The 14346-nt window shown below is 40.8% G+C and overlaps 1 protein-coding gene across 6 annotated transcripts in view; it reads right to left on the reverse strand.

Moving 5' to 3' along the window:
- Window positions 1–14346, reverse strand: part of GOLGA1 (golgin A1) — a 44072-nt gene that overhangs the window by 20530 nt on the left and 9196 nt on the right. For all 6 annotated transcript variants that reach the window (XM_027556253.1, XM_027556250.1, XM_027556248.1 and 3 more), the window contains 7 exons: window positions 14008–14082; window positions 12971–13068; window positions 11229–11261; window positions 9012–9140; window positions 8353–8522; window positions 7794–7905; window positions 1601–1726 (listed from right to left, as the gene is read on the reverse strand). In XM_027556253.1, the coding sequence (XP_027412054.1) occupies window positions 1601–1726; window positions 7794–7905; window positions 8353–8522; window positions 9012–9140; window positions 11229–11261; window positions 12971–13068; window positions 14008–14082 (743 nt within the window). The remainder of the gene's footprint in view (window positions 1–1600; window positions 1727–7793; window positions 7906–8352; window positions 8523–9011; window positions 9141–11228; window positions 11262–12970; window positions 13069–14007; window positions 14083–14346) is intronic.

Here is a 14346-nt window from a genome sequence, read left to right on the forward strand (position 1 = left end):
AGGAACCAGAGATCAAATTGCCAACATCCACTGGATCATCGAAAAAGCAAGAGAATTCCAGAAAAACATCTACTTCTGCTTTATTGACTATGCCAAAGCCTTTGACTCTGTGGATCATAACAAACCGTGCAAAGTTCTTCAAGATATGGAAATACCAGACCACCTTACCTGCCTCCTGAGAAATCTGTTTGCAGGTCAAGAAGCACTAGTTAGAACTGGACATGGAACAACAGACTGGTTCCAAATTGGGAAAGGAGTACATCAGGGCTGCATACTATCACCCTGCTTATTTAACTTATATGCAGAGTACATCATGCGAAATGCTGGGATGGATGAACCACAAGCTGGAATCAAGATTGCCTGAAGAATTATCAATAACCTCAGATATGCAGATGACACCACCCTTATGGCAGAAAGTGAAGGAGAACTAAAGAGCCTCCTGATGAAAGTGAAAGAGGACAGTGAAAAAGTAGGCTTAAAACTTAACATTCAGAAAACTAAGATCATGGCATCTGGTCCCATTACTTGATGGCAAATAGATGGGGAAACAATGGTAACAGTGACAGACTTTATTTTCTTGCACCCCAAAATCACTGCAGATGGTGACTGCAGCCAAGAAATTAAAAGATGCTTGCCTTTTGGAAGAAAAGCTTTGACCAACCTAGACAGCATATTGAAAAGCAGAGAAATTACTTTGCCAATAAAGCTATGGTTTTTCCAATGGTCATGTATGAATGTTGAGAGCTGGACTATAAAGTAAGCTGAGCACCGAAGAATTGATGTTTTTGAACTGTGGTGTTGGAAGACTCTTCAGAGTCCCTTGGACTGCAAGGGGATGAAACCAGTCAATCCTAAAGGAAATCAGTCCTGAATATTCATTGGAAGGACTGATGCTGAAGCCGAAACTCCAGTATTTTGGCCACCTGATGTGAAGAACTGACTCACTGGAAAAGACCCTGATGCTGGGAATGATTGAAGGCAGGAGAAGGGGACGACGAAGAGGATGAAATGGTTGGATGGCATCACCGACTTGGATATGAATTTGGGCAAGCCCCAGGAGTTGGTGATGGACAGGGAAGCCTGGCATGCTGCAGTCCATGGGGTCACAAAGAGTCGGACACGACTGAGCGACTAAACTGAACTGAACTGAGTGCAGCACTTTCACAGCATAATCTTTTAGGACTTGAAACAGCTCAGCTGGAATTCCATCACCTCCACTAGCTTTGTTCATAGTGATGCTTCCTAAGGCCCAGTTGACTTCGGACTGCAGGATGTCTGGCTCTAGGTGAGTCTGGCTCTAGGTGAACCAGCCAGGATGTCTGGCTCTAGGGAAGACACTAGAGGTGTGAAACAGCAGGAGACATCTGGGGAACTACAGCTTCTTGAAAGTCACAGTGATGACGGGTTCAGGTCATGAAACAAGACTGGAAAGTTAAGCAAAGGGCCAGATCATGAGAAAAGCCTTTTATGTTATAGAAGGAAGCTTGAACTTAATTCTGTAGGCAGTATTTTTCAGGGTGGAGTCATTCAGACAGTGGCATTTGACTTATCTGGGTTGGGGTGGGGGATTTAAGTTTGAGGTTTACTCCAGACTAGTTACCTCTTTCAGAAGTTCCTGCACATGTTCTTCTCCTGAGAGATTCTGCTCTAGTCTCTTCTCCAGGGATGCGACCTTCTCCTGCAAATGTGTGATGAGTTTTTCTTTCTCTTGAGTTTCAGCAGTGACCTGCAGGTGAAAGCAGAGATTATGTTACACTCACTCTCCCTCCCTAACCACCTCCTCTAGAATCATCATGTTTCTCTGAAATTCTGTTTCCAACTGCATTCTAGGAGAACATACAGCCAAGAAATCTTCCCTGAAAATGGAACAGAAAAGATACAAGATCAGAACCCAACACCACTTGGGTATCTGTTTCAGGCCTAGTGCAGTAAGCAGCAAATGCTCCCAATTTAAGCAACTGACGACTGGGAAGGAAGGATGCTATTGCCTCTGTGGAATCTAGCCAGGACGCTGCAAAGATGTTCCTCCTCTCTAAGATAACCTTTGTATTGTCATGATCTACCAGCTAAAGGAATGCTCCTCCCACTCCCATCAAGCATAGATTTAACTCTACTAATCTACAGTCCAACAGGACCTACAACTTTATACCAGATGCCAAGAACCAGCGGAGGTAATTCCACTCAAGCTCCCAGCCAATCCTATAATGACCTACAGAAGAATATGCTTGGAAACAGGGGGCTAGATGAAGCCTTATAATGACAATGTAGCTGCCTTCAGGTTGAAGAGAGAATTGAAACAACTGGTGGTATTCACCCTGGCTCACAACACAGGAATCACAGGTGAACCACACACAGCAGCATCTTACACCATGGCCCAGGTACACAGCTGCCCACGTATTTATTGCAGTCTACCTCTTCAGCAATGATGGCAGTGATGGCGGTGCTGGCTGGGACTAACTTTGTCCCTTCACTACTGCCCATCTTCGATGCTGCGCAACATCAAAACTGAGGATCCAGGAAGCTTTCACTGTATCATTTCTTAGCTCCTCACTGGTCCTTACGTTCACTGAAGATGCCCATTCTTCACTCCAAAATAAGGTCGTACAGCATCAACATTTCATTGTGAAGACTAGATCCTCCTCATATATAATTCACTTCCTCAAATTCCCTCACTTTATGCTCTGCTGCTCCAACTCAAGCCACAAACTTTAGACTGCAACTCAGCCAATTCTCTCCTCAGAATAAGATGCAGCTACTTGGGTACAAGGTTTTAGAAAGAAGCTTCTGCCATTCTGATTTCTCACAGGGGCGACAACATATATAGTAGAGCAGAAGTTTGAAGAACGGTTTCAAGACTGCATAATTCAATAAACTTTGATCAAGCCTATACTCTTTGTGCTGTCTCCCAGGGATATAATCAGCTACAGCTACTGACCCAAAGAAGCATGGAGGCTGGTGGCAGAGATATACACGTAATTAATTATAAAACAATACAATCATGCTGCAACAGAGGGACATATAAGGTGCCATGAGACATCAGAGGCAGAAGGGATTAACCCAGCAATCTGATCAGGCCTCCTAAGCAGGCAAGTCCAGGTGGAAGGTGGGGAAGAGGAACAAGCTTTCTGTGTAAAAGGCAGTATGTGTAAAGGAGTAAAGAGACAAGTTCAACATGACCAGGAGGCTGGGTGGAGAGGAAGAAAGAAGCGAAGACAACTCCCAAGTCTGTGGCTCAGATGCCTGGTTGAATGGTAATATTATGCAAGGCAGAGAAAACACAGGTAAGAGGGAGTTTGATAGGAAGAAATGCAGTTTTGGTCAGGCTGACCTATCTTTAATGGGTCTCTTCCTTCTAATGTTGACAACAGGAATAAGAAACAGTATGGTGCAGGAGCAACTACAGTTTGCAGAGCATGTGCAAGCACTTTCCACTCCTCTAGTCCTTACAATCACCCTTTACTTGACCATTTACAGGGAAACTGAAGTTTAGGAACTAGCCCAATAGCACACACTGTGCTGACAGAACAAGGATTCAAAACCCAAGCCTTCCTAATCCAAAGCCTGTACTACGTCCACTACACATCAATATGAACTTGAGAGATATAGCTGACCCTTTCTAGTAAAAACCAAAAGACCAAATAAGTCTCATATAAGTCACTGTGTAGGGCAGAGTCAGGGACAGAAGAAAGAATCAGTTGCCAATTTCCAGTTAGTTTTCTTGTGCACTATATCCCACATGGAATGATTCCCCACCTCTGGATGTGCTACTTCAAGCCCTCAGCACTTAACGTGCTACAGCTAACACCGCACTTAATGGTGAGAAACTCAAAGGTTTCCCACTAAGATCAGATACAAAGATAGGATGTCCCCTCTTCCCACTTCTTTTTAACATCATCTGGAAGTCTTTGCTAATGCAATGAGGCAAGAAAAAGAAATAAAAGGAACGGAGATAAGGAAGGAAAACATAAAGCTGCTTTTGTCTGCAGATGATATGATCATCTGTGTAGGAAATCCACATGAATCAACAACAAAAACCCTGGAACTTAAAAGTGAGTATATCAAGATGGCAGGATACATGGTTCAGTTAGTTCAGTTCAATTGCTCAGTCATGTCTGACTGTTTGTGATGCCATGGACTGCAGCATGCCAGGCTTCCCTGTCCATCACCAGCTCCCGGAACTTGCTCAAACTCATGTCCATTGAGTTGGTGATGCAATCCAACCATCTCATCCTCTTGTCGTCTCCTTCTCCTCCCGCCTTCAATTTCTCCCAGCATCAGAATCTTTTCCAATGAGTCAGTTCTTGCATCAGGTGGCTAAAGTACTAGAGTTTCAGCTTCAGCATCAGTCATTCCAGTGAATATTCAGGACTGATTTCCTTTAGGATGGACTGGTGGGATCTCCTTGCAGTCCAAGGGACTCTCAAGAGTCTTCTCCAACACCACAGTTCAAAAGCATCAATTCTTCGGCACTCAGCTTTCTTTATACAAATGCAAAACTGAATTGTGATAAAGCTGGCATTTCAGATCAGTGAGAAAACAGATTTTTCAATAAATGGTACTGAAACAATTAAAAAAAAAAATGACACGGCTCCCTTTCTCACAGAAAACCAAATTTCAGGCATGTTAAAGACCTAGAAACATAGTCAAAACTATAAAACTTTCAGAAAATAATACAGGAGAATAATGTTATGATTTTGAGTGAGGAAAGATTCTTTTTTTTAGATTTTTTTAAAAAGACAAAAGTATAAACTTAAAGGTAAACAATAAATTCAACTATAGTAAAATGAAAAGCTTATATTCAACAGAAGAAGCTGTAGAGTATGATGACAAGCTCCAAACTGGAAGAAGGTATTTGCAACCCGTACAACTAACAAAGGAGCATGGTAGCCAGTATATATATAAAGAATTCCAACAATTAATGAGAGAAAAACATAAATGCAATAGAAAATGGGCAAAAGATTTGAACCAGCACCTAGATAGACAGTTAAACGAGAGATAAACACATAAAAAGATGCTCAACTTTATTAATAATCTGAGAAAAGCAAATTAAAATCATGGTGAGAGGGAATTCTCTGGCAGTCCAGTGGTGAGGACTCCTTGCTTTCACTGCTGAGGGCCTGGGTTCAATCCTGAACTAAGATCCTATAAGACGTACAGTGCGGCCAAAAAAAAAATCATGGTAAGAAAATCTGAAGATGCATTTCATGTTCACCAGACTGGCAAAAATTAAAAGACTGACCATATCCCACCTTGTCAAGGAAGCAGAGCAACCCAAATTTTCAGACTCCATTGGTACAAGTTTGTAAATAACTACCACTACTATGGAAAAAACTGGGCATTATCTAATAGAGTGGAAAAGCACAAATCTTTTGACCCAAACTTTTCACATCTCAAATAGACCCCAGAGTTAACTCTTAAAAACATTTTTTTAATTTATTTGGCTGTGTCAGGTCTTAGTTGTGGCATGTGGGATCCAGTTTCCTGACCAGGGATTAAACCTGGGCCCCCAGCATTGGGAGCGTGGAGTCTTAGCCACTGGACTACTAGGGAAGGCCCCAGAGTTAACTCTTTCAGAGGCAGACAAAAGTTCACAACAGCCTTGTTTGCAAAAGTAAAGAAGCAGAAAAAATGTTCACTGTCAATAGAACGGATAAATAAACTCTAGTAATTTCATACTATACAGTTGAGAGAAGATTAAATTATAGCGGCGTGTGTCCATATGAATGTGTCTCAGAAATATAATCTTGAGCACAGAAAGCTAGTTTTAGAAAAATACCTACAGCATTTCATTTAAGCCTGGTGAGCTGCAGTCCATGGGGTTGCAAAGAGTTGGACATGACTTGGTGACTGAACAACAAGCATGATACAGGAAAGAAGATGATGTTTAGGGATAAAATTATAAAGCAATGTAATTTCTGACTTAAGAAAGAAATGGGATAGAATAGAAAGGGCACACTGAGCATCTCAAAGGTAAACATTCCTTTTCTTAACATGGCAGGCGGGAATAGTAGCTGTGTGGGGGTTCATTAGCTTGTTACGCTTTTGATCTTACTTACGTGTCATAAATACTATTTCATACCTACTCAGTGTTAACAAGGACAACGCAGAAGCTGACTCTAAACTCATTTTCATGAGAAAACTGCCCTTCCTCTAGTGCTCTCTTAGCCTGATGACTGACAACATTGGCCACTTAGCTCATTAGGCTGCTGCTGCTGTCACTTCAGTCGTGTCCGACTCTGTGTGACCCCACAGACAGCAGCCCACCAGGCTCCGCCGTCCCTGGGATTCTCCAGGCAAGAACACTGGAGTGGGTTGCCATTTCCTTCTCCAATGCATGAAAGTGAAAAGCGAAAGTGAAGTCGCTCAGTCGTGCCCGACTCTTAGCAACCCCATGGACTGCAGCCTACCAGGCTCCTCCGTCCATGGGATTTTCCAGGCAGGAGTACTGGAGTGGGTGCCATTGCCTTCTCCGAGCTGATTAGGCTAGAAACCCAATAATCACCCCTAACACCTCCTTTACTCTCGCTCTTCTCCTGTATTTACCACATACCAAGTAGGTCCGTCTCTTCACTATTTCTTATATTTGTCTTCTCTCCCATTATTTCCACCCCCGACTCTTGTCAAAGCCACCATGTTATGCCTGGACAATGCAAGAGCTTCCAGCTGGAAACCCTTTCAGTGTTTCCTCTAACAGCCATGCAACTCTGTCCCTTACTGTGTGCCCTTTCCAGCCTTCTTCCACTTCCTTGAAGGTGTCACTCATTTTGCTGCCTCCAGATGTCTGGGTTTATGGTTTGTGCTATTCTCTATTTAAAATTCTCTGCCATCACCACCCCCCACCACTCCGCCTACCTGCTTCAGCAGTTCATCTCAGTTCAAGCATTACTTCCTCAAAGGAAGTGTTCTGTGACTTCAACACTAGACTTGATTTGATGCCCTCTTAAAAGATCTCACAGCATCCTGCAGTTTTCCGTCAGAGCATGCATCATAGTTTGCAATTATCTATGTGATTATTGATTAATGTCTCACTGCTCCTCTAGACTAAGTTCCGCAAGGGCAAGGGTGATTGATATCTGTTTTGCTCAGCACAGAGCACAGTGCTTGACACATAATAAAGCTCAAATTATAGTTTTAGAATGAATGAGGTAACTTAGTGGGACCAGAGTCTGGAAAGTTAGTTTTTCCAATTATGAAATGAGTGGATGGTTCTAATTGATATCAAACAGTCCCACAAACCCCAAAGCTTTATGTCTGTTATCCTCTCCACCCTCAAAGTCCCAAATGTATTCTGTACCCTTCTGTCTTTTTTGCTTTCGGGCTGTCCTACCCATCCTTGAAATTCCAATTACTCCAGGAAAAATTCCTTGATTACTGCACTGGAAATGCACTCTCCCTATGGCACACATCCTGCATTTGAAAAATCTAATTCACTTATTTGGGACTTCTTGAGATGTGAATTTTTTTCTTGTCAAACAGAAAGTTTTGAGTTCTATAAGGAAACAGTAAGCTTCTGAGACCAAACACTATAGGTATCTAGATTTTTGTTTGATGTGGAGATGAAACTTGTATCACAGTCATTCATTTACATAAGACCTATTTATCGGGTGCTCCTTGTTGTGAGGCAACTAAGCCCATGTGGAGGCAGACTTGTTACACCAGGAACTAGGGCATTGTGGGCTGCACGAGAAACAGAAGTTTCACCAGACACTCTGATACAGAAATTTTTTCAGGTTTAGTTTTTACCCCATTCATGAATCCTAGGAACTTGGGTCCATTCCTAGTACTCTTCTTACCTTTTGCAAATCAATGGAAAGTTGCTGAATGAATGCTTGGAGCTCCTGTTCCTTTTGCTCCAGGACTGTGATCTTATTTTCTGCACCTGTTTTCGAAGCTGTCACATGATCTCTTCATTGAAAGAAAGCAGATAATGAACAAATTTGAATACCCCATCTAAGACACATTCTTCCACAGGAAAAATACACATGGTTCTTTACATGTCAGGGCTGCAAACATTAGCCATGTGAAGATTATCCATGGATAAGACTCCCTGACTCTCTCTGAAGCAGAAGTCCCAAGAGAAAAATTCCACCCAGGTTTGAACAAGAAATCCTGATCTGCCTTTAGCTACTCAACAGTTTAGCAACTAAAACAATCTAAATTGCTTGGCAGGGTTGGAGGTGTTCTGAGCTCGACAGGTTAGAGGAGTGAGGGTTTGGGAACGGACAAATCCAGAAGACTTTGTAGGAACTAAGATCAGAAAGTGCCACAGTGAGCAATGGGGAAAGACAGGTAGGCTCAAGCCAGAGCTACACTAACACCGCTTCCCATGGGCCCCACAGACCAAGCAAGAACCTCTGCTCTTCCAGCGCTGAGTAGTGTCTCTGCAGTTCTTCCAGCTTCTGGCTTAAGTCTAACGAAATCTGACTGGAAGTCACCAATTCCTCCTGGGTGCGACTAAGTTCTCTGGTTCGTGCCTCCAATTCTTGCTCCATTTTCCCCAAGCTTTCTTCTTTTTTTAAAAGCTGATACAAAGACACAAAGTTTCACTGGGCTACTACTAAGAAATACCCTTGCAAAAAAAATCTGGACCACGGACTTCCCTGGTGGTCCAGAGGCTAAGACTGCGCTTCCTACACAGGGCATCCAGGTTCGATCCTTGGTCAGGGAATTAGATCCCACATGAAGCAACTAAGAGTTCACAAGCCACAGCTAAGACCCAGCGTGGCCAAATAAATAAATAAAAATTGAAATTAAAAAAAATCTGGACCAGTAAGGCAAGTTTTTATAACATTTTTGTGAGCTTAGAAGGGATCTTATAGGCCCAGTAGTTTAAAAAGAAAAAGGAAAGACATATCAAACAGAACTTCTCCATTTTAATAAATTGAAAGACATACAAATATGATAAATATCAAAGACAACTAAGGTACATTTATCAGCAGTTAGAGTCATGACTAGCAAAGTCAGAGTAACTAATCATCTGAGGATGTAGCTTCTAAGACAAAAATGCGCACCATGTGCTTTACTTTACTCAGTTCCTGTTGCTGGAATCCCTCTAATTCATCCATTTCATCTCTTCTTTGGAAAAGATTCAAACTCTGGTTCTTCATTTCCTGTAACTGAGCTGTCAGAAACCTTTTATCCTATGCAGAAGAAGAAGACATCAGCTCAGGCAACCAGGACATGAGAAATCTGTATTATATAATCAGAATTCGTAACAATGGAAAACCTTAAGGCAATTTCTTGTCAGTAGCAATAATACATGGATAATGGGAAGCTTTACGGTAATTATTTACAAAATTATCTACAAATTTTTTAAGGTAGAAATAGATTTTTAAAAAAATGATAGCCGTGGAAAGAGGAAGAAGAGCTACAAAAGCTTAACATTTGAAAAGTGCTTCCATTTGGTTAGCAATTCCAGATATCCATTTGACAAGTCAATCTCAGTGACATACTGAACTGGGTAAATAACATGCATAACTGGAATAAGACTGATTCTCTTAAAACATTAGATGCATTTACGTAGAACTGGTTTCAGTTAGTACATTCAGATAGCAAGTCAACAAAAACGAGACATGACTGGTGTTGGAAAGTTACAATTTACTGAAGAATAGCTTCCTAAGATGAATTCTCTTCAGGACAAACTCTGGCTATTGCAGTTTCCAATTCTTGATTGAAAAGACATTAAAACACTCTAAAAATAACTTTTCCAAAAATCACTATGGCTTAAAAGACCTACATAGATGTCTCATTACTCTTTCCTGGTCTAAGATCTTTCCTGGTCTAAAATCTCCTGTGGCAGTGGGGGAGTGGGGAGAAAAAAGCTCTCAGGAAATCGAAGTAGATTTTATTTACTTCAGTCCTATATGCATCCCCCTTTACCATAATTTTAAAAGATGAAAAAATAGTTTAATGAGAATTTAACTGCTACAACCTTAAGAGCTTCTTTTAAAACAAGAAAACTTTAACCTAACCCATACCTTTATATTTAAGAAGACCATCATTAACACCACGTTTATACATATGTATGTATGTGTATATATACATATTTCTTTTAAGCACAAGTTTCTTTGGGAGATAGCTTGACTTTTCTGTAATTCTTCCCTTACATAAATATGTTAAGGCATTCTGATAGCTTGTATAATCAGATTTCTTTAGAACACACAAAGAAAACTTCTGGTTTAATTGGCGTTTTATCCCAAGAATGGTGCAATAATAAAACTCATTCTTTTAATACAATTAACAGTAAATATATTTTATAGTTGAATATATCAATCTGAGAAATCATTTTCTATCATAAAGAGTAAGTTAGTACTCAATGAAAAGACGGAATGAATTAGGAAGCAGCATATAATTTGGGTTGAGCAAACTGACAATTGATTATTTTAAATTAAAATGTGTTTCTAATTGTAGGTGTGAAATTTCATTTTCCTGTTCATGTCTCAGAGCCAGGAACACATTACATAAGGCACCTACACAGTGTCATGGTGCTGGAATAATCAATTCTTCTCATCTATGTCTAGCTAAGAAGTTCTATTATCTGCTCAGCATTAAGCCTTCAGAAATGCCCTCCTTCCCCAATGCATCCTCAAAAAGTATTCCCAGTGTTAACACTGTCGATCAGGGCTCTAGCAGGAAACAGACTCAAGTTAGGGATTTTGAAGAGTCTCACAGAGACTTTTCAAAGCTGTGGGTGGGGTAAGAAAGTCCACAAGAGATAATGTGCTAGAAGCATTGGGCATAAAGGGGGCAAAGGCATAGACAAGAAACACAGAAAGAGAAACCATAGCTGGGGGTGAACCAAAGGTAAAACTGAAGCTGTGACCTTTGGCCATGGGATGCAATCAAATAGAAGGGACCTCACGTGGAGATGGCTGGAGGAATAAACTTCTGATCATACTCTTCCACCCAGTTCTTTTGGTGTTCCCCACTGGCGCCCTCAATTACAAGCCAGAGGGCAATGGAGCCCTGCTGATGCAGTCCCTATGGGCCTTCAGACACACAGAGAAAGGCAGGGGATGGGTAGAGAGTACACCAAAAGGGGCAAACAACAGACATCCAGCACACCCACCAAGAAAAACGAAGACAAGAGCTTTCCAAGTCAGTGTCTAATCACCTGGCACCCTGCTGCCAAGAAGTGGTACCAGTGTACTAGGTACTGGAGAAAGCATTTTCCAAGCCCCAGAGAAGAGGCCAATATTCACAAGGAGACAAAAATAAGATGAACTAACCTTTTCAAGCTGATCCACTTTTTCTGACCATTCCTAAAACAAAACAATAAAGAAGTACAGTTTCCAGGCAAGAGTATCAATAAAATCAAGATTTTCAGAAAACAAAATAACCCTCCCACCCCACCCAAAGCAACATATCAATCAAACAAAACAGCACATTAAAAAAACCACGATGTTGGCTTAACAGTAAGAAAGCCAAGAGTCCTAAAAGGAGAAGAAAATGAATTTTATATAAAATTCTAGAGCACAAATATAAGCCAGAAAACTTCTACCAAGAGCACATAAAGCTATATAGCTCTTCTGATGCAGCTTTCAGCTTCTTTCTGAGTCTCTGTCTCTGAGTACTATTATTATTTCTTAGGAGTTGGTAGCAGGGAGCAGCTGAGTTGGTAACTCTGCAGTTGATACTTAAAAATTAATTTACTGAAAAAGAGGTGAACAGCGTGGTCTTCAGGAGTCCCTGATCATTATTTTCCTTCTCATTTTAATTTTTACCAATATCCTTCTTGCCATCTGGTAAAAGTTAAAGAAGAAAGGATTATGCCTCTTATTCACCAATCACAGAAGAGGGGAAAAAATAACCACTGGGACAAAAGGCTGTATCCTAACTGCCTACAATCAAGTCCACCAATGCTAGATTATTTCTTCATTTACATTCACACCACAGTTATTCACTAAGTATTGCTGAATGATGTTTTCTCCTAGCTGGTTAATGTCTGAGATGACTACTACACACTGTAAAACAAGCCAACCAACCACCCCACTTACTGAAGATGAAATAAATTATGTGTTTTCTTCAATGCAATGTAATATAATACATTGACCCCGTCTTAATAAATCAAAATTATCATTATAATGCAAGCATGCTAAGTCCCTTCAGTGGTGTCCGACTCTGTGCAATCCCATAGACGGCAGCCCACCAGGCTCCTCTGTCCCTGGGATTCTCCAGGCAAGAATACTGGAGTGGGTTGCTATTTCCTTTTCCAATGCATGCATGCATGCTAAGTCGCTTCAGTCGTGTCCGACTCTGTGCAACCCCATAGACGGCAGCCCACCAGGCTTCCCTGTCCCTGGGATTCTCCAGGCAAGAATACAGGAGTGGGTTGCCATTTCCTTCTCCACAATCATTACAATATTTGATGTTTATCTTAAATTTAAAATGCCACTGAACAAAATAAACTTTATAATTAATAACCAGTAGTAGTATTATTTTCCTTTTCTACTGTCATTTATTCAGCATCTTTCAATGGATGGTTCTATTGAGGTTACAGAAGTTCCTCTCAGTCTAGCTGGTTGGGGATGAAGAACCTTGGGACAGAGGTTGTAAGAACTATGTACATTATGGATGACCGCTAGCTTAACAGCACCTTCTCCACTATATCAAGGTAAGTGCTTGGGACTAGGCTTTCAGACAGGTTTTTGGAGGGCAGAGACTTTTTTCCCCTTATCTTGGGGCTCACCACCAGATTATGGACACACTACTTCCTTTCCTTGTCTATTTTACACAGCTACACAGTTGGAAAAGGATACTCTCACATATGGACACATTTCACGATCACAACTATAAAGCTTCTGGATAATTTCCCACCCTACAGCCAAACGAACTCTCAAAGAACTTACATAGCACAACCCTTTTCTCCTAGATTGTAAATATTTGCTACCAAGTTTATGGCATGAGTTTTGAAAGCACGTCACCACGTGAGACTTCCCACCAGTTCCAGGCAGTGCCGCGCGTAAAATACCTGGTCCTTTCTGGCCAACGCCAAAGCCAGTCCTTCTGCCATCCTGGCTCTGTTGGCCTGGAACGTCTCATTCTGCTCTTGGAATTTCCTCATGGAAGCTGTTAATAAAGAGGCTCTATTTGAGATATGGAGATATTTCAGAAACAGCATGACAAATAGCCCATGTGGTTATAGTTATAACTGTCACCTAACAAAAAGGCCACGGTCACAAAAGTGGATTATGAGACTGGGAAAAACCTGACCCATCTTGACTTTCCCAGAAGCTTTTGGCCTTAGTAATAAACCTCAGGTCTGTTTTAGCTTATTTCCTGTTGGTCGCTGTTGTTGCTGTTGTTATAGTCAAGTACACACATGTAGGAAGATGTCAAAGGGTACTTTTAAAATGATACAGGGATAGAACACTGAGTCAGGCAGCCTGCCAGAAAACACCAGTGCTACTGCTAAGTGATGGCTACTACTATTCAACAGAATTAAAACAAAAGTCAAAACAAAGCAAAACAAACCTTTCTTTCACTTTATTTTCCTTAAAAAAATATTTTTTTAGCATATATTATACCCATAAAAAATAACTTTCTACTTCTACTAGCATCTTTCTTGGATTGAACCCAAAGGAAAACATATAACTTAGGATAAACTAAACAAAATGTATGTCCATTGTTGGAGGAGTGATGACAGAGATTTCCCCCAGTTATTGAACATAGCAGCTACGAAGCTATGGCTAGAACCAAAGTTTCTTAATCTAGGCCCATGGACAGGCACTAGATTTTCCTAAAATCTAAGGGCAGCCCATAAACCAGTTAACTGGATGATACACATAACATCCTTCTCCTAAGAAACATGCCCATAAGACAACATAAGTATGAATTATATGCTTATAACTATCAAATAAATGTTATATCAACTCAATTAAGAAGTATGCTACTCATATAATAAAGACTTGAGCTATGATGAAAGGCAAAGTTAACCACACACTACTGTTTTGTTTCAAAAAACTAAACCCTGGAAAAATTGAAAAAAGCAGGAAAAAAAATACGTACAATCCTGGTGTTTTTCTAAGGCAATTTCAAGCTTCTCTTTTATCTTCTGCAAGGTGCGGACCTGTTCAGCATAGTCTTGGTGAGGAGTGTGACGCACATACCAGGCATGGACAAACATCAGGAAAGGAAGTTAATTAAACAAAACAAACAACAACAAAAAAAATGAATGAAAATGATGATGATTTTCTCAACCTGAAAACCATTCCTGTTAAGGAGCGCTGGGTAGACAGCCTCCCATTAACAATGAACAACACAGGTAAACAAGTATAGTACAAACTACCCACAGTGTAAATGTTGACTACAGACAGGCAGGTTTGTTTAGCCTGGAGAAAAAACAAG

The sequence above is a fragment of the Bos indicus x Bos taurus genome, chromosome 11 (genome assembly GCF_003369695.1).
Source record: "Bos indicus x Bos taurus breed Angus x Brahman F1 hybrid chromosome 11, Bos_hybrid_MaternalHap_v2.0, whole genome shotgun sequence".
NCBI lineage: Eukaryota > Metazoa > Chordata > Mammalia > Artiodactyla > Bovidae > Bos > Bos indicus x Bos taurus.